The 27,324-nt window shown below is 40.0% G+C and overlaps 2 protein-coding genes across 2 annotated transcripts in view; one reads left to right on the top strand and one right to left on the bottom strand.

Annotated features, from left to right (window-relative positions):
- The window catches only part of LOC114658035 (mixed lineage kinase domain-like protein), a 126,607-nt gene that overhangs the window by 66,197 nt on the left and 33,086 nt on the right, over positions 1-27,324 (bottom strand). Inside the window, exons 2-4 of the mRNA XM_051931544.1 lie at positions 8,572-9,021; positions 2,651-2,746; positions 713-884 (exon numbers count right to left, since the gene is read on the bottom strand). Coding sequence (XP_051787504.1) covers positions 713-884; positions 2,651-2,746; positions 8,572-9,019 — 716 coding nt within the window. The 5' untranslated portion in view covers positions 9,020-9,021. The remainder of the gene's footprint in view (positions 1-712; positions 885-2,650; positions 2,747-8,571; positions 9,022-27,324) is intronic.
- LOC127529222 (uncharacterized) lies at positions 22,292-25,911 on the top strand. The gene is made up of 2 exons (XM_051932224.1): positions 22,292-25,316; positions 25,672-25,911. Exons 1-2 carry the CDS (start codon positions 22,292-22,294, stop codon positions 25,743-25,745), a joined length of 3,099 nt encoding a protein of 1,032 aa, XP_051788184.1. The 3' UTR covers positions 25,746-25,911.

The following is a 27,324-nucleotide window of genomic DNA, read 5'->3' as shown; positions in this document are numbered from 1 at the left end:
AATATTTTCATAATTCTTTCATTTACATAAATTGAAGAATACCCATTATGCCAAAAAGAAAGTGCAAGTTCACGGACTAATTGAACAGCAAATATCCTTGTTTTCGAAAGGGCAGAACAGATTCAATTGAGGTGCTAATGCTCACAAGATTCAATTTCAGTAGCATACTATGTAAAGATTTCTAAATATATTTATCCAAGAACTCTGATTTACTGAGAAAATAGCTTCAGTGCAAAAATATAAAAGAATTTAGATAAATGCAAATAAACTAAAAGGAAAAGAGTAAAACTATTTTTATTTTACTAGAACTGAATTTACCATGTGTATAATTTTTTACAGGTTTTCAACAGTTAAGCTATCCAACTAAGAATGGAAGGAATGAAGTCTGTTAATTTATGAGGCTTGACATATTCAAAATAATTAATGGGTTATTAGTTTGCTAGTGACAGTAACCATATCATAATTATAGTGATAAACTACTACTAAAGGTTTATATCATTTTAAAAAACCATTAAGACAGTATAAAGGGCATATTACGGCATGTCCTCATTTCCAGAGAAAGAGAGCTGGCAGCCCTATATATACAGTATAAAAAGTAACATTCAAGATGCACCTTTTATGAAAAAAAAAAATAACATTAACATTAAAAGGCACACTAGCAGGTAAATCTCTGAGAAAGGACAAAATGTAAACATAAATATTGGAATCTTACTCTGCATCTGTGCTTGTGTTGCAGATGTACCTCTTTACAGCAACAGTAAATTTATTGAACTCCCCCTTGTAGACCACCGAGCTCTCTGTTGTCATAAAAGGTTTAGCATCAAGTGTAAGTTCTTCCCAAAGGATCTCTCTTATATTCATCTCCTGACTGCTTGGCTTCTTCACTGAATATGAACACAAGGCAAATACAAATGATATGTTTCGGATTCTCGGAATCTGACAAGGGTTAAGTAGTATGTTTATTTAGAAAATATGTCTATAAATCATTAAGGTTTAAAAAAAAAGACCTATAAAATATTATGTACAATTATTTAATTATTCATTCACTCTTTCATCCACCTTTGAACCCACTTAATCAGTTTCAAGTTTGGTTGGGGGGGGGGGGGGGAGTGATTATCAAGATGAAATTTTACAGCGACTTAAAATTAATCTCCCATATTATTATTAATCAAAGCTTAATTCTTCTTCTTTCGGCTACTCCCGTTAGGGGTTGCCACAGCAGAATTTCCTTGTCTGCAAATTGATTAATTGATGCATCTTATTTCTAAATAATGTGCATATAATACAATAACAAAGGTGTTAACCAGTGATCGAAAAGAAAAAATCATTCACCTAGTTATTAACTATTCCTTGAAACTGATTGGTAGCTGATATGTATTTGTAGACAAAACCTGGTACTTGAAGACTAGAATTTCTGGTAATTCTTATCCACCAGAGAGAGAGAGAGAAAGAAAGACAGAAAGAAAAATATGAAAAAGTACTAATTTCCATGTTTCACAAATTCAAAATTACCATGAAATAGTGTGAGTTTGTATGTGAGTAGGCCATTTCCTTCTTTGTGCCCAGTGCTATAAAGTCAGGTACTAGCCCTTGAAACACCGAATTGTATTACAAGAGCTTATGAATGTATTTTAATCTCAAATACGACATTTCAAACTACTGGTAAACTAAAATTGGTAATACAGTATGTCGCTATTAAAAAAAGTTAATGCAAAGTCCATGTATTGCAAGAGAAGTGGAAAAATTCAAAAACTATTGGTCAGCCATCATGCCTTATACTGTATACACACAAATAAATGCAAACTGCATAAACTTTCATCAAAAGTCAGAAGAAATACATATTGAAATTGGTCACAGAAACTCTGTAAAAACAAGTATGTCAGGTATCAGTGAGACACTAGGAAGGAAAGTTAATGCAAGTAATTGTAATTCCCATAGGAGTGTAAAACATATTTTAGTCTGTCTTGATTATAGCTCAGCACATTAAGTAACTCTATATTGTTATTCCAAATGGAAAAAAAAATCTGTATTATTTGGAATTGAGCTTCTTAGTTTGTTCCAATTCAAATTTCCTATAGCCTAATATAATCCCATACCACACACCAGTTTGTAGCCAACTACCTGGCATGTTAATGTGTTCAACAAATAACAAACAACATACAGCGAACAGCATAAAAAGAGATTACACTTTGCATTCAGTTTTGAATTAAACATTCATATTTTATAACAAATGTGCAATTTGTAAAAGGTGGTTTAAAACACAAGGAAGCAAAGTTGCTTCAGAATTCCAACATATATTAAATCATAAAGTGAAGCACAACAGTGAACTTATTCTTGTCTAGTGATCCAGGCACAGAAGAACAAAAATACATCCTAAAACATATAATAGTTAAAAATGCTATGTTTGAAATAATGATATTTAGTAAGTTATATCTGATATGTGTATCACCTTCATGATAAACAATACATAATAAATGAAATATTTCCTACTTAAACATAATGCTTTGAACAAGAAAAATGCAACAACTACTTAATGCTTCAATTCACCCTTAAATGCCGTATTTCTTTTACCACATTAATATCCAACATCAGAAAACATTAATTCAACAAGTAATCACTTCAGTGAAAAATATGTAAAAAGTCCACTCACTATTCTCTAGAAGTTTCCTTATCTCTTCCACATTTGACTGTGTAGAATCCACAGTCTCCTTCACTGCAGAGATTTTATCAATAGTTTCCTTTTGCACTAACGGAAAAAACAAAACAATTACAGCGTCCCTTTTGTGTTTCTCCAGTATTAACAGTCATTACAAAACCTCTTGCTTCAGAAACCTAGTGTCCCACACCAAGAGGTTTGTAGGTGTGGAGCTTGCACATTCTTTGCACCTCCATGGACGTTGCTCCTGGTACTCAGGTTTTCCTCTCACATTCAAATTCAAGTTCTCAAATGACCCTTTTTTGTGTGTGTGCTTGATAGGGCCCTGTCCTGAACTGGAACCCTGTTCAGGTTCTTGACAGTGCTCCAAGGATATATTTAGGGTAACTGCATTAACTAGGCTATAGAATGTTATGTTACAAACAATATATTTTAAATGTTTTTGCAAATTAAAAATTTGCTTTCTTTGTTTTTTAACAGCTTGTTAATAGGTCAGATTTCTATTAAATTAATAAAAGATTACTCTCGCATAACATAACATAACAAGTGGCTCAGATGACAAAGTTTTATACCTACAACTTGAGAGTGAGTGTGGGTGTATGTTACAGTGGGTCCTGTGATGGAAAGACACTCCACCCAGGATGGGCTCCTGCCTTGCAATGTTGAATGAATTGACTCCAGCACCCCAAACCCTACACAAGATTAAATATAGTTGAGAGTATTATGTTACATTGTATTTTTCTGTGCCTTATTTTCTTTTGGCACATCACTTAATGTTAGTAAAAGCTAAAACATGTTTCCAATGTGTGCTAGGACTTTGTAAATGCTCCATTTACTTTGACTTTCGTACTTGTTTCTGGATAGTCAGCTCTTGTTCTTCTGTGTCTCAGTAGAAGACCTCCTTCGATTTCTCTGAGATCACAGCATGTATCTGCATGAATCAGAATGAACTGTTGAGGAGCTCTAACTGACTAAAGATGAGAGAAAAAAAGGGACAGAGAATGGCATTAGTGGGTTTATCCAAGAAACTGGTACAATGTCGAGACACCTCATCCAGGTGGCAAAAAGCAGCCTATTCCTCATGACTGCAACAGAAGGATAATGTTGACCTTAAAGAGTTATATAACCCAGGGGCTAGCTCAGGAAGGAACTTTGGGATCAAGTGGACTGAAGGCTGAGAAAGGGCACTGTAGATGGGTGTTACCCAGAATTTCTAGACCCATCCCGGAACAGAAATCAAAGAGATAAAGAGGGAAATAGTAGACAACAGTGATTTTGTGCAGTATCAGGAGGTTAAAAAGTGGGGAGGCCAACAAACTGAATGAGCCACCACATGTGAAGGTACAATTAGAGTTGCTAGAGGTTTCTTACTTTGTTGCCCTTTCAGCAAAATGCAGTCTTGCTTAGTTATTAGCTTGAAACAACTGAGGACATAATTCCATAAATAAAAATTATTTTAAAAAGTTTAAAATAAATGAGAACTTACAGGGCTAATGAATGCCTAGTAAACAAACGTCAACTGTACTTTCACTAAAGGACTTGTAATCTGAGGACAGCAAAATAGTATTTCAGTAACCTGTTTTAAAATGTAAAAATATAGTATGAACTTTATTGCAAAGCTGCCAAAGACAACATGAGTAGCGAGGTATAGTTTGTACTTGTTAATTGTTTGAGAGACAAAAGTAGGAAAATACACAGCTTGAACTATGGCATGGTAACCTCAATATTTTACAGTTAAGGTAAAGAAGTTGATGGAAACTGCAAAAAAACAAAAGTTAAAAAAAAAAAAAATTCTTACATCCTGGGTATGCACATTTTCAAAGTTTTTCTGTTGCAAAGGCAGTGTCGCAATATGTTAGTTCACCCATGTTCCTTGTGTTGTGCTGTTTTACTTCCTTATTTATGTGAAAACTCTGACCACAACAGTCTGCCTTAAAAAACACGTGAACAGAGCCTGTACTGACTATAGGAAAAACAGTGCCAAGAATTTGTGACAAAATTTTAAAATGCAAACACATGGGCCTTCTTTATTGAAATCTATACAAAATGCTTCACTTTAGATTACAATTTCCCATGACAAATTAATTTACACCAATATTGTGAAAATAACCTTCAAAAATACTAAATTTATCCCTTATCCTGCTGATTCTTATATGATTGAAAACAGTACCACGAAAATGTAATTAATTTGAAAATGGTAGAATAATATGCAAAGTCTAAAGACCTTTATCAAGGTGTAACACATTCAATTTTTAGAGATGAATGAAATAACTCAGATCAGATATGCTCCAAATCCTTGCTTTATGTAACTCTAGCTAATGTGATATCTCATGAATTTTTCCAGGGGATTAATATAGTTATCTAATCTAATAAAACATTGCTGAATCAAATATTCAACTATACTTAATTATTTTAAGCAGGTGAAACACAAAATGACAAGAATGTTTTTGGAATATGAAAGCCTTAAGCTACCTTACAGCTATAAGGAAAAAGACCACTTGAAATGTAAACGTCTAGAGGCAAGCTCACAAAGACCGAGTCCACAGCCAAACATAAGATTATTTTACTGTTAGAATGTTTTGGTTATAATAAGAAGCTGGGTTAAGACACACTGGGTTAAGGTATTGTGCTATTAATTGATCTAAATCTTGCAAATGGTTTTTGAATAATATAATTAAACAGCTAAACTCTATGTCATATTGCACTACTTTTCCATTGATTTTCAGTTGTAGCCTTTATTTAAATAATCTTAGTGAGTTGGAGGCGGTCAGCAGCACAATTCTGGAAAGCACATTGCCTAATGCAACAAACCCAGTAACTCATTCCAACTAGTCTGAAACTTAACCTGACAAAATCAAACAGATTCAATTTTGTCTTAAGTTATAGAGGTCGACTTTGTGTGTGCGAGGGTAGGGAACCAATGAGTGCTCAGCTGGAAGTATAACGGATAAAATACAGCAATGAGGAATAAGGAACTAAAAACAGAAGATAAGCTCGTCTGTCCGATATCTTGTGTTTTACGTACCAAAACAGAATGGAAAAAGGATGAAAAAGGCTTAGACTGCAGCTGCACTCACTGTATCTTTTAATTGTTTGTACAGCACCTTCAGGCTGTCAAAAAAAAAGGGGTGAGCACGACTATACTGGTAATTCAGCAGTCATGCAGCCACTAAACTTGATGTGGCTGGCAATTTTAAGTCATGTAAACTAAGTGTGCATCAGACCAGTTTGGCAAGGGTGACTGTGTTGACGTACAAGCGCCTATCCCCCCGCAGGAAGGCCATAAACTGCCTAGCAGGCAAGAACAGGCTACAACTGAACAAAGCAGCTGGGGGACCTATCTACACGAGTGTTTTCATTGGTAAATGGCCCAGTAAGGTAAACTTATTCATTTGGTCATTGGAATTAGATTGCAGCTGAAATAGGATTGGATGAACCAAGGAAGCTGTCTGCTCCTGCTGGTCTAGGATTTGAACAGGCAAGTTGGCCACCCTGCCTTTGCCTCTCTCACTCATCATCTGGTAATGAAGACAATTCTGCTTTTAGACAGACAGAGGATTTTAAGTAACCATCAGTGGATTTTAAGGAACCAACAGAGGATTTTAAGTAACCAACAGAAGTTGGGACACCTGTGCAAATTGTTTGCTTCACCTTACAAGGCTTAAGTTACCTTAATTGCAGCAGAACATCTGTAGGTTGTACATTATTAATTATTCCCTGAAGAAGACCCAAATGTAAATTTCTAAACTTCCTTTTTTCAGTTTTTGCCATCCCAAACTTAAAATTTAAAGATCTGTCAATTTAATGCCATTTTTTCATCATTTTAGGTCATTCGAGTTATTTCAACCGATTAAATTTGAATAAAACCTAAGGTGTTCTAAAACTTTTGACTGTTAGTCAGCACCTTTTAATCGTAGTATATAAGTCAATGAAAATTCTGGGATATTGATCTGGTCAGTTAAGTAGCAGAGGGGGTTGTTAATCAGTTTCAACTGCATTGGTGTTAATGAAATAAACAACAGGTGCACTAGAGGGGCAACAATGAGATAACCCCCAAAACAGGAATGGTTTAATGGTTTTTCCCTCCTCATCTTTTCGGACCATTTTTTCACTAGTTTTGCATTTGGCTACGGTCAGTGTTACTACAAATAGCATGAGGCAATACCTGGACCCTACAGAGGTTGCACAGGTAGTCCAACTTCTCCAGGATGGCACATCAATACGTGCCACTGCCAAAAGGTTTGCTGTATCTCCCAGCACAGTTCTGAAGGACATGGAGGAGATTCCAGGAGACAGGCAGTTACTCAAGGAGACCTGGACAGGGCCACAGAAGGTCCTTAACCCATCAGCAGGACTGGTATCTGCTCCTTTAGGCAAGGAGGAACAGGATGAGCACTGAACAAACAATCAGAAACAGATTTCATGAGGGTGGCCTGAGGACCTGACGTTCTCTAGTGAGTCCTGTGCTCACTGCCAGGCACCATGGAGCAAGAATGGCATTTGCCATAGAATACCAGAATTGGCAAATCTACCACTGGCACCCTGTGCTTTTCACAGATGAGAGAAGGTTCACCCTGAGCACATGTGACAGACGTGAAAGGGTCTGGAGAAGCAGTGAAGAATATTATGCTGCCTGTACCATCATTCAGCATGACAGGTTTGGTGGTGGGTCAGTGATGGTCTGGGGAGGCATATCCATGGAGGGACACACAGACCTCTACAGTCTAGACAACGGCACCTTGACTGCCATTAGGTATCGGGATGAAATCCTTGGACCCACTGTCAGACCCTATGCTGGTGCAGTGAGTCCTGGGTTCCTCCTGGTGCATGATAATGCCCGGCCTCATGTGGTGAGAGTATGCAGGCAGTTCCTGGAGGATGAAGGAAATGATACTATTAACTGGCCCCTATGCTCACCAGACCTAAATCCAATAGAACACCTCTGGGACATTATGTTTCGGTCCATCCAACACCATCAGGTTGCACCACAGACTATCCAGGAGCTCAGTAATCCCCTCCCTGGTTCAGATCTGAGAGCAGATCCCTCATGACACCCACTATCATCTCATTTGGAGCATGCCCCCCCGACGTTGTCAGGCATGCATACAAGCATGTGGGGGCCAAACAAACTACTGAGTACGATTTGGAGTTGCTGCAATGAAATTTTGGCAAAATGGACTAGCCTGCCGCATCATTTTTTCACTTTGAGTTTCAGGGTGTCTTTGAATTCAGCCCTCTGTAGGTTTATAATTTTCATTTCCATCAAACTATGTGTTATCCTTTCGTGCCTAACACATTACCCAGTCCATATCAGATAGATGTGTTTCAAAGTGTGTGTGTGGTGTGTGTGTATATATTTTTATTATATATATATATATATATATTTATATATATATATATATATATATATATATATACACATACACACATTTTTTTTCATTCCAGCAAACTGTAAGATAGATAGTTTAACCTAATCTAAGTGATGACCGACAAACACAAATTTATTTTTGTATAGGTAAAGTCTAATCGTGTATATATACATAACACTATATACTATGCAAGTTACTTAGCATTGCCCAGGTGTAAAAGTGGAAAGGAATAAAGTACGGTCATCATCTTTTCCCAGCTTGTTTACCCTCTACATTCACCCTCTTTCTTCCTGTCATACACTTGCTCACCTCTACTGGAAACCAGCATAAAGCTCTCACTTTTTTCAAGCTCAAGCTTACTTTTTATTTATTTTTATTTTATTCATGCAGCCAACCCCAGCTGATGCTGTGCACTCACCATGCCACTAAATGGAAATTGACTCATTAAGGCAGTGAACAAAAAAAAGTAACTTATGCATCGGAGCTTAATGTCATTGTTCTAAAAAGTATAAATTAAGACATCATATTTTAGTATCATATTCTTACATATTTCCAGTTCCTTTTTGTCATCTTCGCCATCTTCCAGGTCCTCTTTTATTCGATTTGCCACATCGAAGGTTCTCTCAAGCTGTATTTTCTGTTCAGCATGAAGGCAAAGTACAAGAACTTGAAAGGCATCGTTGAGTCGATCGTTCAGCTGATTAAATTCATCAGCTATGTCATATGCCTTTATAATCTTCTGAATCCTATGTAGGAAGCCATAGTTTGTTACAAATGCCTGTGCCAATTCTAAAGTATCCTTTAGCTCTTTAAGGCCATGTAGCACTACTTCCGGTACATCTTTTGGTCCTTTAACCTTAATGACACGCACTGGCACAGACAAGGCTTTAATCCGTTCAGCCAACCGTTGGCATTTTTTTCGGTTTGCTTTCACTTCATTACAGAGGGAATAAACCTTCTCAGCTATACCTAGAACTGGATCGACAAAGTCCATGCCTGTTAGAATAAGAAACACACATGTTAGACATATGTGGATGGTCTTTTCATTATTTAATCATCTAATAAATCACTATGGTATGAGAGAAAAAGTAAATCATGCCATTCAGTTGTTTATTTTTATAATTCATGTATTCTCTCTTCAGTTAAAAGTTTTTTATCTATTCTAAGGAGTTGTTCTATACTGATCCCTGTTCAGTTTATTGGTTCCTAGTTTTAATTGAAGGGTGGAGAAACAGAAAAGGGGGACAGGGTAGAGAGAAAAAAAAGAAAGAGGAGAGGAAGAGAAGGGTTGGTGCATAAATAAAGGTCATAAGAAAGAACTCATGTTTTGTACTAGAAGTCTTATCAGCCCACATCACGCAACTCAATGATAATACTATATATAGTATTATATTACTGATACCCTTTCATGTCAGCAAGGCACATATTTCCAGGAGACCTAAGTAAACTGCTAAAAAAGCCACAAACTCGGACATACATACCAATACATTGCAGCATATTTTTGCAGCATCTTTTCACTGTAGCAGTAAGCAGACTGAAGCAGCACTCGGGTAAAATTATTAAACTTGGACATAAAAAAAATAAAATAAAAAAACCTTCCGCAGGTACTTCAAACTATTACAGATTCTTCCATCAAACTTTACGAAATCTCAATCACAGGTAAGAAAGGAGACTCCCTCAGTGCTTTTTCTTTGTTTCAGCCAACATACAGCATACAAACACAAGGCTTTGCAGTCCATAGTTAAGAAAGGAAAAGTGGCCTGTTTACAGACCTCTATTCTGTACCTGAAGTCTGTCAAGTAAGTAATGGCTTCACATTTCATGCTTACAATATTCAAGCAGTTATGTGCTTTACTTGTTTGCTCCCAATCCCATACTGTATCACCAACTAAACAGTTAGTACATTAATGAATACCAGCCAACCCGCGGCGTAACATACGCCGCATAATTATGTATTGATGGGTGAACACTTGCTGAACGACAAAGTTGTCCAAATGGGGTGGGTTTGTGGATACCACTGTGAGTGAATGAAAAGATGGACCTCTGGAGAGAGCAACATACAATTGTCCGTGACTGAAAGCGGGATCGTCTGTGACGATGGAGGCCACGCTGGTGAAAGTTACTTCGTCGGTAGGGATAAGTTTCAGCACTTGTTCATTAAGGTGTAGCGAGTCTTCGTTGTTGACGCTTAATATAGCTTGCGTACTGAGTTGTTCCGGAGTCACAGTTGAGAAACACTTTTTTAATGTCTTTTAAGCACAGGGAAAAAAATTAACATGTGAAACATCCATAATGTAATAAGCCACCAAGAAAAGTAACATTGCAATAATGCACGCTACGATCCGATCGCTGGAAACAGAAGTGAAAACAAAATCGAGGCCGGTGCATTCTTTAACTGCCTTGTAGCACAATGGTAGTGTTGCTGTTTTGCAGTAAGGAGACTGTGGAAGATTTTGGGTTTGCTTCCCGGTTTCTCCCTGTGTGGCTAGCGCTTTGAATACTGAAAACACCGGTATATCAATGTAAAGAAGTATTATTATTCTTATGCGTCCAGCGCTCTCTTTCGCGCGCCTGTATGCGTGTGTGTGTTGCTCGCTCTCTCTCGCTCGCTGCACGTGTTCTTGCAGGCATACCAGTAAGTGAATGAAAAGATGGAACTCTGGAGAGAGCAACATACAACAGTCCGTGACTGAAAACTGGTTTTGGCAGATACATGCACATCTTTTTGAAAGTTTGGCCCTGTGCCTTATCAATTGTCATCGCAAAGGCAAATCTAACAGGAAATTGTCTTCGTGTTAAAGTAAAAGGCAAATTATCCACGACAAACAAACTGTTTTACACGCTGCATACCACTACGCCGCATAATCACGCCGCTTTTTTAATGTTTTTTAAGCAGAGGGAAAAAATTAACATTTGCAAAATCCGTAACGCCACTTTCAGTAAGTACAATGCACACGCGTTTAATTTGTCAGCCACTTTTTGCCAGCCGTCTTTTCTGGTTTGGGCTGCTTTTGCAGTGTTACCGCTTGTGCATATTAAATCTTGAAATCCTTCGAGTAACTAATTAACTAACACCCAGAAACCAAGCTTGTGAGATAAAAATGTGCCCGTTCTTTCATCATTTTGTTGCAGCCTATCAAAGACTTGCTGATCATGTTTTCTAGACTCAATATACAGTGGAACCTCGGTTCACAACCATAATTTGTTCCAAACCTCTGGTCGTAAACTGATTTGGTTGTGAACTGAAGCAATTTCCCCAATAGGATTGTATGTAAATACAATTAATCCATTCCAGACCGTACGAACTGTATGTAAATATATTTTTTTAAAAGATTTTTAAGCACAAATATAGTTGTTACACCATAGAATGCACAATGTAATAGTGCTCTCTCTCTCTCAGTAGCACGGCGAGCCTCCCCAGCCCCCCCCCCCCTCTCTCTCAGCAGCAGGCGAGCCTCCCCAGGACCCCCTCTCTCTCTCTCAGCAGCACGAGGCCACTCCCCCTCTCTCTCTCAGCAGAATGCGAGCTCCCTCCCCCTCTCTCTCTCTCAGCAGCACACGAGCCTCCCCAGCCATCCCACCCCCCCCCTCTCTCTCAGCAGAACGCGAGCTCCCTCCCCCTCTGTCTCTCAGAAGCACGAGAGCCCTCTCTCTCTCTGTAACATTGCAGCAGTTGTATAAACACTTTTTTTAAAAATGAGTTTTAAGCACAGGGGAAAAAAAGGAACATTTCAACAAATCCGAACTTTATTTAAAAGCCAACCAAGATAGTAACATTGCAGGAGTTCACCATTTTTAATCAGGCGACTGACAGTAGTGGAGTCAGGCACAGAGAAGGTTAGCTGCTGAGAAAGCGTCTCAACTGTTGCAGGGCGGTGAAACAGGTGAGACGCTAATGAAAAAGAGGCACAGGGCTTATTGGTTTTTAAAGACTGCTTCCTTCATTGTGTTTTAACCTCAGTTTTAAAGGATTGCGAGGCTCTCTCTGTCACACTGCCTGTGTGTGCGTGGCTCTCTCTCCGGCTGCCTGTGTGTGCCTCTGTCTCTCTGGCGCTGCATCTGTGTGAACCAAGGTTCCACTGAGGTTGACTAATGAAAAGTCAACGTGGCTCAGAGGTCCATGTGTACTGTTGCACAGATGAACATAAATGACGCCGTTTTTCCTGAGGCACGCGTCCGAGGTGGTGGACGTGGCTCTGTGGGTTGTCGTCGTATCCAATGGTCATAGAGTTGGTGGGCATGGCTCCTTCCTACTTGTCGGCGGCTTAGTGAATCCACGCCCCTTCCTGCGTGCTTTCATGGGTGTCTTGTTTTGGTGTGCGTGCTTTCATGGGTGTCTTCCCGCTCTGGCAGCGACTTTGTGAATTATATATATAGATATGTGGTACTCAAGTAAACATATGACAAAATAAGTGCAATAAATATTTACTAATATGGTTAGAATCAAAGCTTCAGGTACTGAAACCTTCCAGAATAATAGTTTGACATCCCAGTCTAACAACACAAAGTCAGATCTTCAATACGTTAGTGACAATGGATGAGTGCTTGCATGGGTCCCAAGATGGATAAGGTCCTATTTAGGGCTTGTTTGTACTGTATCTTGCCCTGACCCCAGTGCAACCATGTTAAGCTCCAGCTCTTTTTGTCTATCATTACTAAGAATAATAAGAATGTGTAAAACCATGTAACATGTGCTAGTAAGTGTGAACACTGCAATTACAGGACATCAACAATGATATTACTAACATTGCAGAGGAAAAAAAAATTATTTAACAGGATGTGAAAAATACAATGTGGATTTTTACAATGCTTTAAAACACAAGTTTTTTTCAGTATCTGTCCATTTTCAGTAGCCCAGTGCTTTTACTAGTCTGTTCTTTTCCCCCTGTAATAGACGAAGGAGAACAACAGTGTGGGGGAGAACACCATGTTGAAACCAACATAAGTTTTCACACACATGCATGGAAAGAAATATTGTTCGCTTTTTTGCAGACTTTCATTTCTCTTGAGTTCTTGCCTAGTTTTTTTTTGTTAACTACACCTGTTTGAGTTGGATACTTCTAGTATTTCATGCCTCTGGATGTCAACGTGATTCTTTCTTTATTTCATCAACTGCATTATCATCTATCTACTTGGAAGGATACTTATTGCCCACCCAAGAAAAATGTATGTGGTAGGTACTTTATACATTCAACAAAAGGAATGGAGTACATGCATATATGTATAGTACACAGAAAAAAAAATGACTTATTTTGTTGTTTCCTAGGTATCTGGAGATTAAGATCTCTGCATCATTATTATTTTTTCCTTAATCATTTGATGCAATTGTTATGGACAGCATTTCTCTTTTCCTTGTAAATATCCTATAGTAAGTCTTGTACTATATGTGTATGTTGTAGGACAAAGTGGGCATTACCTGTTTTGTTATGCTTTTAGTGACACACAAAGTCTGTTAAAACAGAGAAATCCAGCTGTACGTCCTAAGAAAATGGCTTAACTGCAGTTTGTAACTATCCTGGTGAACCCTTTACTTCATCTGATAACAAAGGTGTAATAGAGAGTTGAATTGACATCTCTGCCAACTGCTTCAGACACGAAGGCGCCCAAATGGACACCCAAGTTCGAGCTTCTTCTTCTTCTTTCAGCTGCTCCCATTAGGGGTTGCCACAGCGGATCATCTTTTTCCATATCTTCCTGTTCTCTGTATCTTGCTCTGTCACACCCATCACTTACTTGCATGTCCTCTGTCACTACATCCATAAACCTTCTCTTAGATCTTCCTCTTTTCCTCTTGACTGGCAGCTCTATCCTTAGCATTCTTTTCCCAATATACCCAGCATCTCTCCTCTGCATATGTGCAAAACAACGCAATCTCGCCTCTCTGATTTTGTCTACAAACCGTCCAACCTGAGCTGACCCTCTAAGGTACTAGATCTTAATCCTATCCCATCCTCGTTACACCCAATGCAAATCTTAGCATCTTTAACTCTGCCACCTCCAGCTCTGTCTCCTGTTTTTTGGTTAGTGCCACCGGCTCTAACCCATATAACATAGCTGGTCTCACTAATGTTCTGTAGACCTTCCCTTATTCCCTTTCACTCTTGCTGATACCCGTCTGTCACAAATTACTTCAGACACTCTTCTCCACCCATTCCACCCTGCCTGCACTTTCTTTTACACCTCTCTTCCACCATCCCCATTACTCTGTACTGTTGATCCCAAGTATTTAAACTCATTCCCATTCATCAACTCTACTCTCTGCATCCTCACCATTCCACTGACCTCCCTCTCATTTACACACATGTATTCTGTCTTGTTCCTACTGACCTTCATTCCTCTCCTCTCTAGAGCATACCTTCCCCTCTCCAGGATCTCCTCAACCTGCTTCCTACTCTTGCTACAGATCACAATGTCATCAGCAAACATTATAGTCCACAGGGACTCATGTCTAATCTCGTCTGTCAACCTGTCCATCACTATTGCAAATAAGAAAGGGCTCAGAACCGATCCCTGATGTAATCCCACCTCCAAGTTGAATGCATCCGTCACTCCTACTGCAGACCTCACCACTGTCACACTTCACTCATACATATCCTGTACAACTTTTACGTACTTCTCTGCCAGTCCCGACTTCCTCATAAAAATACCACAACTCCTCTCTCCAGGTCCACAAAGACGCAATGCAACTCCTTCTGGACTCCTCTATACCTCTCCATCAACACCCTCAGAGCAAACATTGCATCTGTGGTGCTCTTTCCTGCCATGAAACCATACTGCTGCTCACTAATCATCACCTTCTTAACTTATCTTCCACTACTCTTTCCCATAACTTCATGCTGTGGCTCATCAATTTATCCTCCTGTAATTACAACAGCTCTGTACATTCCCCTTATTCTGAAAAATCAGTACCAGTACACATCTTCTCCCCTCCTCAGGCATTCTCTCACTTTCCAAGATTCCATTAAACAATCTAGTTAAAAACTTCACTGCCATCTCTCCTAAACTACTTCATACTTCCACAGGTAAAGTACTGCCACCCAGTGCCCATCTTACCACCTCCCTGAATTCAACCTTGCAGTCTTCCTTTTTCAGCTTCTACCATTTGATCCTTGGATCTGCCCTCACTCTCCGTCAACATCCTACAGACCACCATCCTATGCTAAGTACACTTTCCCCTGCCACCACTTTGCAGTCTTCAATTTTCTTCAGATTGACCATCCTGCATAGGATATAATCTACCTGTAAGCATCTTCCTCCACTATTGTACGTCACCCTATGTTCCTTCCTTTTCTTAAAATACTTCTTCACCACAGCCAAGTCCATTCTTTTCACAAAATCACCTATAATCTGACCTTCTTCATTCCTCTCCTTGACATCATACCTACCCATCAACTCCTCATCCCCGCTGTTCCTTTCACCAACATGTCCATTGAAATCCGCTCTAATCACCACTCTCTGTCCCTTGGGTACACAGTCCATCACTTCATCCAACTCACTCCAGAAATCATCTTTCTCATCCATCGCACACCCAACTTGCGGGGCAAATGTACTAACAACATTCATCATCACACCACCAATTTCCTGCTTCATAATCATCACTCTGTCTGACACTCTTTTCACCTTCAAAACACTTTTGACATACTGTTCCTTCAGAATAACCCCTATCCCATTTCTCCTCCCATCCACACCATGATAGAACAATTTGAATCCATCTCCGATCCACCTGGCCTTACTCCCCTTCCATTTAGTCTCTTGCACGCACAATATATCAACCTTCCTTCTCTCCATCATATCTGCTAACTCTCTCCCCTTACCAGTCATACTGCTAACTTTCAAAGTTCCTACCATCAGTTCCACTCTCTTTACCTTTCTCCTCTCCTCCTGCCTCTGGACACATCTCTTCCCTCTTCTTCTCCTCCTTCGGCCAACAGTAGCTCAATTTCCATCAGCACCCTGTTGGCTAACAGTACTGGTGGCAGCCATTGTTAACCCAGCCCTCGACCAATCTGGTATGGAAATCTGTATTGTTGCCCAAATATTGATCTGACAAAATTTTACAATAGATTCCCTTCCTGACATAACCTTCCTCATTTATCCGGGGTTGGGACTGGCCTGAAGAAACATGCTGGCTTGTACGTCCCCTGTGGCTGGGTTGGACACCCAAGTTCGAGCAAAAAGCCATAAATCAATGAGTGGCAACCTTGATGGGCAAAATAATGTGTCCATAAGTAGACCCCAAATCTGTAACTGGAAGATACTTTAATTACCAGAAGTCACACTTTCCTTTAAAAGTAGCTGCATTCATCCCTCTCTTTCTCTAAAAGCTGATGAACACCTCTTTCTCTAAAACTGAAAGCTCTATGGGAAGCTGAAAGCTGTCAATTCTCTTCTTGGGAAAAGAAAGCTGAAATCCACCCTGCCAATCAATGCTTTGTACCAGTGACTGATCTACCGGCTGAGAAGCAGCCATTACTTCAATAAGGGAACTTCAGCATCTAAAACCTTTTGCCAAAAACAGTAATGCTTTTTCGTATGGAGTTACAAAAAGACACAGCAAAGAGCCTAACTGAGAAAAGCACACCACACCATGAACAAAGGACCATGATTTAAAAAAGAAAGAGTGCACTTTAACACAAGAAGAATTCTCCACATGAACCCGGAGCAACAACAGCATCAATTCCATATTGTGTTGAATTGTTATTACAAGTCTGACATTGGTATTGATACCAGCTTTCGGATTTCATTACCATACATAAATGTGGCTTATCTGATGAACCAAAAATGAAGAAAAGACGGAAGAAAAAAAAACAATGACAGAATGGTGACATCAGAGATAAAGAGACATAAGATCATCTGATTTGGACGTCAGAAAAAGTAACTATGAACAGTGCCAATAGCTAAATCAAGTTTCTGAGGACATTAACCCCTTGACACTTCCGATTTTCAGTAAGCTCTTCTAAGCATATTTATATCTAGACTTTGCTATTTATTTTATTTTCTATTATATATTCTTTTATTTGCCATTGTTATAAATGAATAAATAGCATTTTTTTATATTGTGGGTGAAACAATAAATGTGAACCAAGTGTAAGTTAGATGGCTACTCTCCTATTCAGAGGGTTTATCAAGGTTATTGAGGTCGCACCTCAGTGATTAGAACAACTGAGGTAAAAGCAAGACATTATTTGGTTAATAAGTAACAAATAACCAAAAGAGTTACACTTTTGAATATGTCACAACACCCATGTGTTTGTTAGAGTTGGTGATAAGGAATCCCTATATGCAGAATCTTATGCAGAATACAGGTAGATAGATACAACTTTATTTGTCCCAGGTAGAAATGTGGCTTGCACAGAATGGAGCAATGAAATCTGATCTTGCAGCTCATCTTCTTTATCTCTTTCTCACTAGCTGCCAACAGTGCCTGGTCGTTAGTGTAGAAGTGTCCTCCAGGTATAACTTCTCCTGAATTTTAGATAAAGCTTCCAAGACATGCATTTTCATTTCCTGCTACTCTACATTCACTTAGCAAGATTTTACACTTCTGAACTGCCCAGAGCCAGAATGGAAGACAGCAAATATAGCAGATAAATCAAAACCAAATTAAATATCTTGTTTGTCGTGGCTTTTGACTCAATGGCTAGGTCCAGTACAGATAATGCTGCCTGAAAACCTCTTGCTCTTTCTTCAACCATGAATCACTTTTCCGCTATTATAACTTAGAGAAAGCAAATTTAAGTATTTTTGTTGTTTCAAGGAAAAAAATACAAATCTAAATATTGACATTAGAAAGAAAGACGAGAGACATACGGTATCTGCCTGTTATAAAAGACGTTACTATTTTTTATTTTAATGAAAAGTCATGAGCTAGCCTGTTATTGTGTAGCACCACCTTAGTTAATCCCATCAACCAACTAGAACTCAACTAAAAATAGCACTCGATTTAAGTCTATATTGATACTAAAATAGATAAAAATGCATCTTTGATATCTCTGAAGTACATGGTCAGAGTTGCCTATATGTACTGTAACTGGCATTGAACATTTTTATACTAGTAAGCAGAAAACTGAGTTTTTTGAAGCTAATAAAAACATTTCAAAAGTACTCTTGAGTACCAGGAGAGCCAAGTCAGCCAAATGGGAGTATCTCAATTCAATACAATTCTGAAAGAACAAATTTCAGACTAAACCCTGATAATTTAGGAAGCCTAGCTAGTCCTAGAAATCTTGCCATCTTGTGGCAGGGGGAAACAATCCGAGATATATGCCAGGAATAATTAGACAGAGAATTAGCTAGGCAATGCTTGAACCAGCTGAAACCAATTGTTGGAAGTGGCAAGGCTTATCTCCTTAGTATACTCCACATAGAAGTCCGAAGTACACAATTTTATTCAAACCATTTGTAGAACACTGATTTGAGCCAAAAACGGCTGACTCTCATTCAGTGCTAGATTATTTTGTGCCCTATGCCAAGCTTATTAGTGTGCCAACTGACTGCTCGGTAGCTAACCCATGCGGCTGACTTTTACTCTCCTTATGATCAGTGCCCTACATGAAAGCCTAATTCACCTTAACACTAGAATCCCTGAAGCCTGCGAAAAAACTCGTAAACAGTCCACCTTAAGGGCTCGTTTATACTTCATGCTCAGAACACGTACGTGACCGCATCATGGCTGCCACGCGTTCTCAGCGTTCATTTGATGCGTCCTCTGAGCAAGTCCTCAGAAATTAACGCGACACGTGCGCGAGTTGCAGTACCAGCAAAAAGTCGGGGGGTGCATTGTGCTAAAAGTTGGAATGTGACGTCAGAGTCTCTGTTTACTATCTACATGTGACAGAAAGCTTTGCGGATCCTATTGTTCCGATGAATTGTTCGATGTGGTGAAGCAAAATGCCGACATAGATGTATTCGTGGTGCTTTTATATTCAAGCGTCGCATATTCTCGATCATAATGACACGATACATTTTAAAAGTCTCACATACTGTCTTCTGAGCCGTCTTTTTTTCTAGGGCTTTCATCCGGTCCTGACAGCAGCAGATCGCCAGCTATAGATCGCCACATCGAGCACATTAAATGTATGATATTCTAACTCTCTGCACATTTAGAATCCTTAGATTTATACTTGATATCACTTTCATGATGAAATGCATTAAAGTATGTATGTTACATGTTACAGATAAATTGGTAATTTTGTTTAAATAATGAATAGTATTAATAATTACACACATGGGGTTACACGGTGGCGGAGCGTTCGCACTGCTGTCTTGCAGGGAGTCACGTCGCTGATATTCCCTGTCTGGAGTTTACATGTTTTCCTGCTGGGTTTCCTCAGTGTGCTCCGGTTTCCTTCCAAAGATATGCAGATTTGGTTACATTAAAATTACGCTAGTGTATGTGAGTGCTTGTATTCACCTTGCGATGAGCTGATGCCTTGTCCAGGGATTGTTTCTGCCTCGTGCCCAATACTTGCTGGAATGAACAAATTCCTGGACTGATGGATTTAATCATTAAACATCCTTTTCAGAGATATTACGGTAAGGTGTCATCGGAATTTAATGGGTGTTCCAGGCAATTCACAACACAGCGAAGCTGTGATAATATCTCGCACTGCAACCTGGTGGATTCCTCCAGATTTACGCAAAGTACACGCGCAAGTATAAACCCTACAACGCTTGCGTAGCAGGAGCCTCCGCTGCAGCATGCATCGTGTGAAGTATAAATCCGGCCTAAATCCCTTTGCACCTCTCCAACAGTGTCTTTTGTGTTGTAAATGTGTCGATCAGCAAAAGTAGCAAGCAGCCTGCTATCCCATCCCCCCCACGCAGAAAGGGCAGAAAGTTTTCTCAGCTCAAGTCTGTTTACCTGTGTTATATGAATCTTGTTATAATATTATAATTAATTGTCACTTTATCTGTTTAAACTGTATAAATTCATTTCTTCTCTGTAAAGCATGCAGAGTTGAGCCAGATTTAGCACAGAGTGCCAGCATTCAGAATTGCTGGGCCAAGCATTAGGATAAGACAAGCAGGGACAGCTGGAGAACTGTATCGGCCTAAAGGAAGAATGAGTGTTATTTAAAACCTACTGATGTCAGCTAAACTTTTGTACCCTTGTTTGGAAATGGGCTCTGAGACATTTGGGGGCTTGCACGTGGAGAACACACTATAAAGCATCTTGGAGGATTGCCAGCTATTGGGAAACTCGACGGCCGGACTACAGGAGACCACGTTGAATTGGTCCGAGAAATCCTTCCTGCGTTGTGACGATGACTGCAAACTCCACATGCAAGGCCCCCACCCTTGGACTGAGTATTGCGGTGTGTTTCCTCCGTTACTTTTGCAGCGTAAGCTGACATTAAATAAGAGCTAAGATTATCCTTCGATCTCATGTAATTTTCTAAACCGTCATTTTGCATGCTGGGGGGGGATAACGCCTTTGTAATTTATAATTATTTAAATCCCGGTTAATTAAAACGCCGCAATTTAAACGAACTTATTTCCGAGGAGCTAAGACCTCAAATCGGAAAACATTCTGGCGCTGCGAGCAGGATTGTGGCTATATTAATAAACCATATATATATATTTATAATGTATAATATATTTAATAAATATGCTCTAAAAAATGCCGGCGAGGAAGGTCTCAGCAACGCACCATTGCGTATACCGGGTTGGTCGCGCGCACTGTCATGGACGCCCGTAGCTGAGTTATTTAATACATATACGGCCCCAAGTGCGTGGCCCGAGCTAGAAGGAGAAGTTAATCCTTCAAATGTCCAAAAGGTGGTTTTGGAACTTGGGCTAGAACGTAGGGGTAAAAAGGAACGAATAGCCGCCGGTGAATTAGGCTGGCTTTTATTAACCGCAATACGCGAGTTAGACCATAAAGTTCAAAGTATGGTCATAGAGTGTGGGGAACTTAAACGAGAAGTGGAACAGCTACAAGAAAAGCAAAGTATCTCTCGAGAATGCATGGAAAATGCTGCGTCCCGTGCGGATGGGTGGGAGAATAAATGCACTGCTTTAGCTGTATGTTTGGTGCAGGCTAGAAGGCGGAAACTAGGAAAAAAACATCCCATTTCCTCTTTTAAAATAAGAGCTATAATGCACAGCGATTGGAACCCAGAAACATGGGACGGCACTATATATAACTCAGACAGTGACGATGATGTTTTAGGGGAAGATGGCATGGAATCAGACGAGATAAATGATAGAAATAATAACTTTGACATAATAGATGCAAGACCGGTTGTTCAAAATAAGGCCAAAGCAAATTTAGGCGGACCGCAGAGGGTAACGCGAACCGTACGAGATTTTACACAAACAGAGTTTCTAGAAATTGGTTAACAGTATAGGCAGAAGTCAGGCGAGAGCTTGATGCAATGGGTATTACGTATCTGGGATGAAGGTAGTGATAGTTGTCATTTGACAAATGCAGAAATTAAAAATTTAGGCTCTATCACTACGAATCCTAAAATAAGGAATGTGTTACGAGGAATACAAAATCAAACGATCGTATCAATAGTAGAATGGGTGGTGAATGCTGTACAAAATGCATATCCAGATGCTAGAGACTTGGACGAGATTGATAGACCCTGGCGGACAGCTCCTGAAGCAATTCAGCAGCTGCGAGAAATGGGTGTGCAATCAGCTATTTATAAAGTCACACCAGGAGTCGCGTTTGCTGGCCCTGATGCTGAGGCATTCACTGCTGGTATGCGCAGCCGTCTAATAAAAAACGCACCGAGTTTGTTAAAAGGGGCTCTATTATCTATGCTCGCCGGAGCTAATCAACAGACAGTATGGGACGTTACTACGCTATTGAGTCAGTTAGATGAATTAGGTGCTACGGTGTCGACATCTACCGGACCGAGACCAGTCAGAGCCATAGAAGAAAATGATATACTAACTGTACGCCGTGGAAGGATAGTTCATGATCTACTACAAGCAGGGGTAAATAGAAGGGATATCGATGGCAAAGAAACTGCAGAACTTTTTCAGAAATGGCAAGCTCTGAAAAAGCATAAAAAAAGGAGAGGAAATAACTACTCCTACTGCACCGCCTAGCGAGCCGGAAAAGACACACTTTGAAAAAAAATCGAGACGATATTTTAACCTTCCAAAAGTGTGGCGCACACCCCGACCGACGTATTGAGGGGATGGCAGGTCTCCTGTAGGCGGGGAGGTACGGCTCATTCATACAGGAGACCGACGCCCGTACGTCCCGCTAACAATTTACTGGGGTAAAGGAAGAAAACCACATCAGGTTATGGCACTTATGGACACTGGGGCAGAAGTAACTTTAATTCATGGGAATCCACAAAACTTTTCAGGACCAATTGTAAATGTAAATGGATACGGGGGCTCAGATATACAGGCGAAACTAATCACAGTACACTTAGCACTAGGAAGGTCACCCTCTTTTAAAGCTAATGTGCTAGTTTCAGAATTGCCTGAATATATTCTGGGGATAGATATTCTTACAGGAAAGTCATTACAAACAAAATGGGGAACATTTTCTTTTGGGATTCGTAATTTAATGTGTAGAGCAGTTAAAGTAATAGTAAGAGGAAAGGCTAAATGGACCCCTTTAGAAATCCCAGTACCTGACACCCCTGTAAATTTAAAGCAGTATCGTTTGCCAGGAGGTTTGCAAGAAATAGGAGAAACAGTGGAAGAGTTACTGCGGGTAGGAATTATTCGACCTGCAGTTAGCCCTTTCAATTCTCCTGTGTGGCCAGTCAGAAAACCGGATGGTTCATGGAGGATGACGATAGATTACAGAGGTCTGAATGCTAAAGCACCGCAATTGACTGCTGCAGTTCCTGATATTGTTACTATCGTAGAAGACATCATGGCTAATGCAGGAGAGTGGCATGCTGTCATCGACCTGGCTAATGCTTTTTTCTCTATTCCAATTGCAACCCAAAGTCAAGATCAGTTTGCATTTACCTGGAAGGACAGACAATACACTTTCCAAGTACTGCCACAGGGATACCTACACAGCCCTACGTTATGCCATGGACTTGTAGCAAGAGACCTGGCTACCTGCCCAGAGTTGGAGAAGGTACGATGCTTTCATTATGTGGATGATATAATGTTAACTGGAGATGAATCATCAGTAACCAAAGCATTGCCTGCTTTAATAACGCACATGGAGAGCAGAGGATGGGCCATAAATAAAGACAAAATCCAAGGACCCACCAGAGAAGTTAAATTTCTGGGCATGATGTGGTTTGGACCAGAAAAACGAGTGCCCCAAAAAGTAATTGACTCTTTGCATAAGTTACAGGCCCCCACTAATAAAAAAGAAGCTCAATCCTTTGTGGGACTAATGGGTTTTTGGAGAGCTTTTGTGCCACATTTGGGACTAATTTTAAGACCAATACATGATGTTGTCAAGAAAAAAGCACAGTTCGAATGGACAGAAAAACAACAAGCTGCTTTTGAGGCCGCTAAAGAAGCTTTAGTCCAACACCAAGGATTGGGACCTTTAAAAGCTGATTTGCCTTTTGAACTTGAAGCTACAGAATTGAACAACATTGCTATGTGGAGTTTGTGGCAAAAGCATGGAAGTAAACGTGTCCCGATAGGCTTTTGGAGCCAACAGCTGACAGGATCACAGACTAAATATACACCACTTGAAAAGCAGCTCCTTACAGCATACTGGGCCCTTTTGCACACTGAGAGACAGACAGGTCCTGCTCCGGTAAAGCTACGCACTAACTTGCCTATTGCTGGGTGGGTTAGAGACAATGGTCTGGGAGCGAGAGCAGGCGCTGCCCAAAATCAAACTTTATGCAAATGGAAATGGTATTTGCAAGCAAGAGCACACTTTGAAAGAAAAGATACGAGTGCATTACAAGGGGCCATGGCAGGGGCTGTGATATATGAGAATCCAGATGACTCACCACCTGTTGTGCCTGTCATGGAGTCGCCCTTTAAAGAAGCCCCAGCATACGATCATCTGACACCAGTGCAACAGGAGAACAGCTGGTTTACAGACGGATCCGCAACTGTAGAAGGCGGAAAACGGCTTTGGAGAGCAGTAGCTTATCAGCCTCACACTGAGACCATCCTCCATCAACAGGGAGAAGGTAAATCAAGCCAATGGGCTGAACTTATTGCTGTCGCTATGGCATTAACAGAAAATCAGAGCTTCCCTCTTGTTGTTTATACGGATAGCTGGGCAGTTTTTCAAGGACTAACAGTTTGGATAACCATGTGGAAAAGGGCTGCTTGGACTATTCATGGAAGAGAACTATGGGGTGGCACAGAATTGTGGGAGAAGCTTTGGACAATGGGTACAAGAGGGGAGACCCTCATTGGTCATGTAGATGCCCATGCCCCATTGACATCCCTTGAAAGGATTTATAACCAACAAGCTGATATGATAGCTGCTGTTCGAGAAATCAAACAGGACGAAGCCAATACAGAGGATGATGACCTGTGCCACTATGCTGAGGTAAACGTAATCAAGCCTTCGTTAATATCATTAGCAAAATGGGCGCATGAAACTTCAGGACATATGGGAGTGGAAAAAACATATCAATGGTGTCATCAGCGATGTATACCAGTCACTAATGATATTGTTAAACAAATAGTGAACAATTGCTCTACCTGTACAGAAGTAAAACAATGGCCCCTACAGAAGAAGGCAACTGGTAAACAGAAGAGAGGAATTGGACCAGGACAAATTTGGCAAGTGGACTACATTGGGCCACTGCCACGAGAAAATAGACAACTGTATGCCTTGACTGCAGTAGACACTTATTCTGGACTTTTACAAGCTTATCCATCAATAAGAGCTGACCAAAAAGCTACGCTTAATGGACTAAGCCATTTAATCCAAGCATATGGAGTGCCCGAAGAAATCCAAAGTGATCAAGGAAGCCACTTTGCTGGGAAAGATGTACAAGAGTGGGCTCAAGGAGCTGGAATTCAGTGGACTTTACATATCACTTATCACCCACAGGCAGCAGGGCTTATTGAGAGAATGAATGGCCTTTTGAAAGAACAAGTTAAAAAACTAACTGGGCATACTCATCTTAAAGGCTGGACTAAAGTTTTAAAGCAAGCCTTATTTAACCTCAATAATCGTCCGTTGGCTGGGTCCACACCATTTATGAGACATCAAAATGTCGGAGGAGAGCCACCTGTGTGTGCCCTCCGCCTGACAACAATTAGCCCACTGGCAAACAACGAATTAACTCCCACAGGGTTATTGGTTAGGGCACCTAAGTCACTCATAATCAAGTTAAACTCATCGGAAAAGCTAAGCTTGGGAATAACAGGTCAGTGGCCACAGGACTGGGAGGTTAGAATAAATGTTGAAATGCTTGTGCCAGATGCATGCCTAACAGAGACATTAGATATCTGTTTAAATGAATGGTGTTTAGTGTTAGCAAATCAAGGCAGTCAAGACATACACATAGCTGAAGGACAGGCCATATGTAAATTGCACATAGAAAAAATAACACCTGTTTTAGTCAGTATTGAACAGTTTAAAGGAGAAATTGGAGGGAAGGTATGGGTATTAACACCAGGGCAAAAGCCTAGAGCAGGAGAAATAATAGCTGCAGGACCAGGAGACACTAGAATGGTTCTTTTAATGGGCTCTCAGTCGCCCCTCTGCTTTCCCTTACACAGATTATCCTCACGTGTGGAATAATCAGTACAGATGGTTTATGGACTGGATGGAGCCGATGCACCCCCTACAATAAAGTTTTTTGGGCTGCTGACAAGCCAGGAACAGAAAAGTATGTGATACTGAACGTCACTCTTACCAAGAACTGTACCTGGCAGTTACGAGACAAGACACCTACGGCTCCGTTTTCCATGAAACTGGAATATCCTGAACTGTTACCTTTACCTATTATGACTTATGAAGACACTGAAATAACTGTGAATGTGCATAATAATGTATCTGTCTGGATGGCTATGATGAATTGTAAACCTGATTCTAATGGAGATAAATGTTGGACAATTGAAGGGGGACAACAATTGACTGCAATGTCAACACCTGAGAATGATGTAATATTGTATGTGTTTAAAAGGGAATCAACAACAAATGTAAAAGTACCTGTAATGTTATGGGAAATTCATAAGACTAGAAGAGGAAATGGTTATCCATTTAATGCAACACTACTCAGACAAATGAAAGGTTGTAAAAAAGCTAGGATAGCACATAAAATAATTACTATAGCACTTGACATTAATGTTAGTGGGTTTGATATAAAACGTTATGATTTTCCAAAAGGAGAAAATATAGTACCACGCAGTACAGATGCAACATATAACTGTAGAAACATACAATCTTTATGGCCTCCTCATAAGGTAGAAGTAAAACGAAGGCCACAGCGAGACATTTGGGGGGCTATAGGAACTGGTTTAGGAGTAGGAGGTTTAGGTCTAGGGTCTCTTAATACTGCTGATATAGCCGCAATATATAACAAAATATCATCTATTGGTGTAAAACAAGCTAGCAGTTTGCAAACTTTGGCTCATTGGGGGCCAGAGTTGGAAGACAGACATTTACAGGAGTTGCTTTTATGGAAGACCCACCATGGATGGTTAAATGAGTCTTTATGGACTGGTTTGCAAAGCCAATGGGCCATAGATATAGAATCAGCATGTTATTTAAAACAAATTATTGCTATACAGCAGTATTTAAATTTTAAGACAGATTGGGGATTCAAATACCCCCAACACTGGAGAAAGGAATTAAAATTACCATTAGATTAGTGGTTGCAGCCAAAGTCCTTCATGTGTCAAGAATCAATATGCCAAGCTGTATTTCAGGTAGCAACCACCGCTGAAGATGACAATATTTGGTGTCCGTTCCATGTTCTACCTGTTTTACTAGGAGGAGCATGGTGGGCAGTAAATTCCACTGAAGTGTTTCAAACTGATACCACTTCTGCATGTGCAGTGACAATAAATAACATAACTTGGAGTGATGGCACCCATTACAAGGGCCCAGGGGTATCCTGTCGCACCAATGTTAGTACTATACGAGATGACTATTATGGAAGGACTTACGTTTTAACTACATGGGAGGATATACATTGGGAAGCAGAAGCTGACCCATTCCTCCACTTACACTTTGCCTATGAAATAGAATTACCTAAATATAAAGCAATTTTAGAGCATGCTAAACAATATGAACATCTTTTTAATGTAACGTTACAAAAAGCAAGGGACCTACTAGTAAGATTGAAAACTGATGAAAAGAAAGTAATTGCCTCTGCAGAAGAAATTGAGGAAATATCCACACATCACTGGTGGGATTTTTTCACTAAG

Source organism: Erpetoichthys calabaricus, chromosome 9 (assembly GCF_900747795.2).
Source record: "Erpetoichthys calabaricus chromosome 9, fErpCal1.3, whole genome shotgun sequence".
NCBI lineage: Eukaryota > Metazoa > Chordata > Cladistia > Polypteriformes > Polypteridae > Erpetoichthys > Erpetoichthys calabaricus.
This window is presented reverse-complemented; position numbering and strand designations above follow the sequence as displayed.

Excerpts from the sequence above, each read along its gene's own strand:
- LOC127529222 (XM_051932224.1), top strand. The coding sequence starts at position 22,292 with ATGGCACTTATGGACACTGGGGCAGAAGTAACTTTAATTCATGGGAAT. Across the intron at positions 25,317-25,671 it reads GCTAAGCTTGGGAATAACAG|ATTATCCTCACGTGTGGAAT; the intron begins GTCAGTGGCCAC and ends TCCCTTACACAG.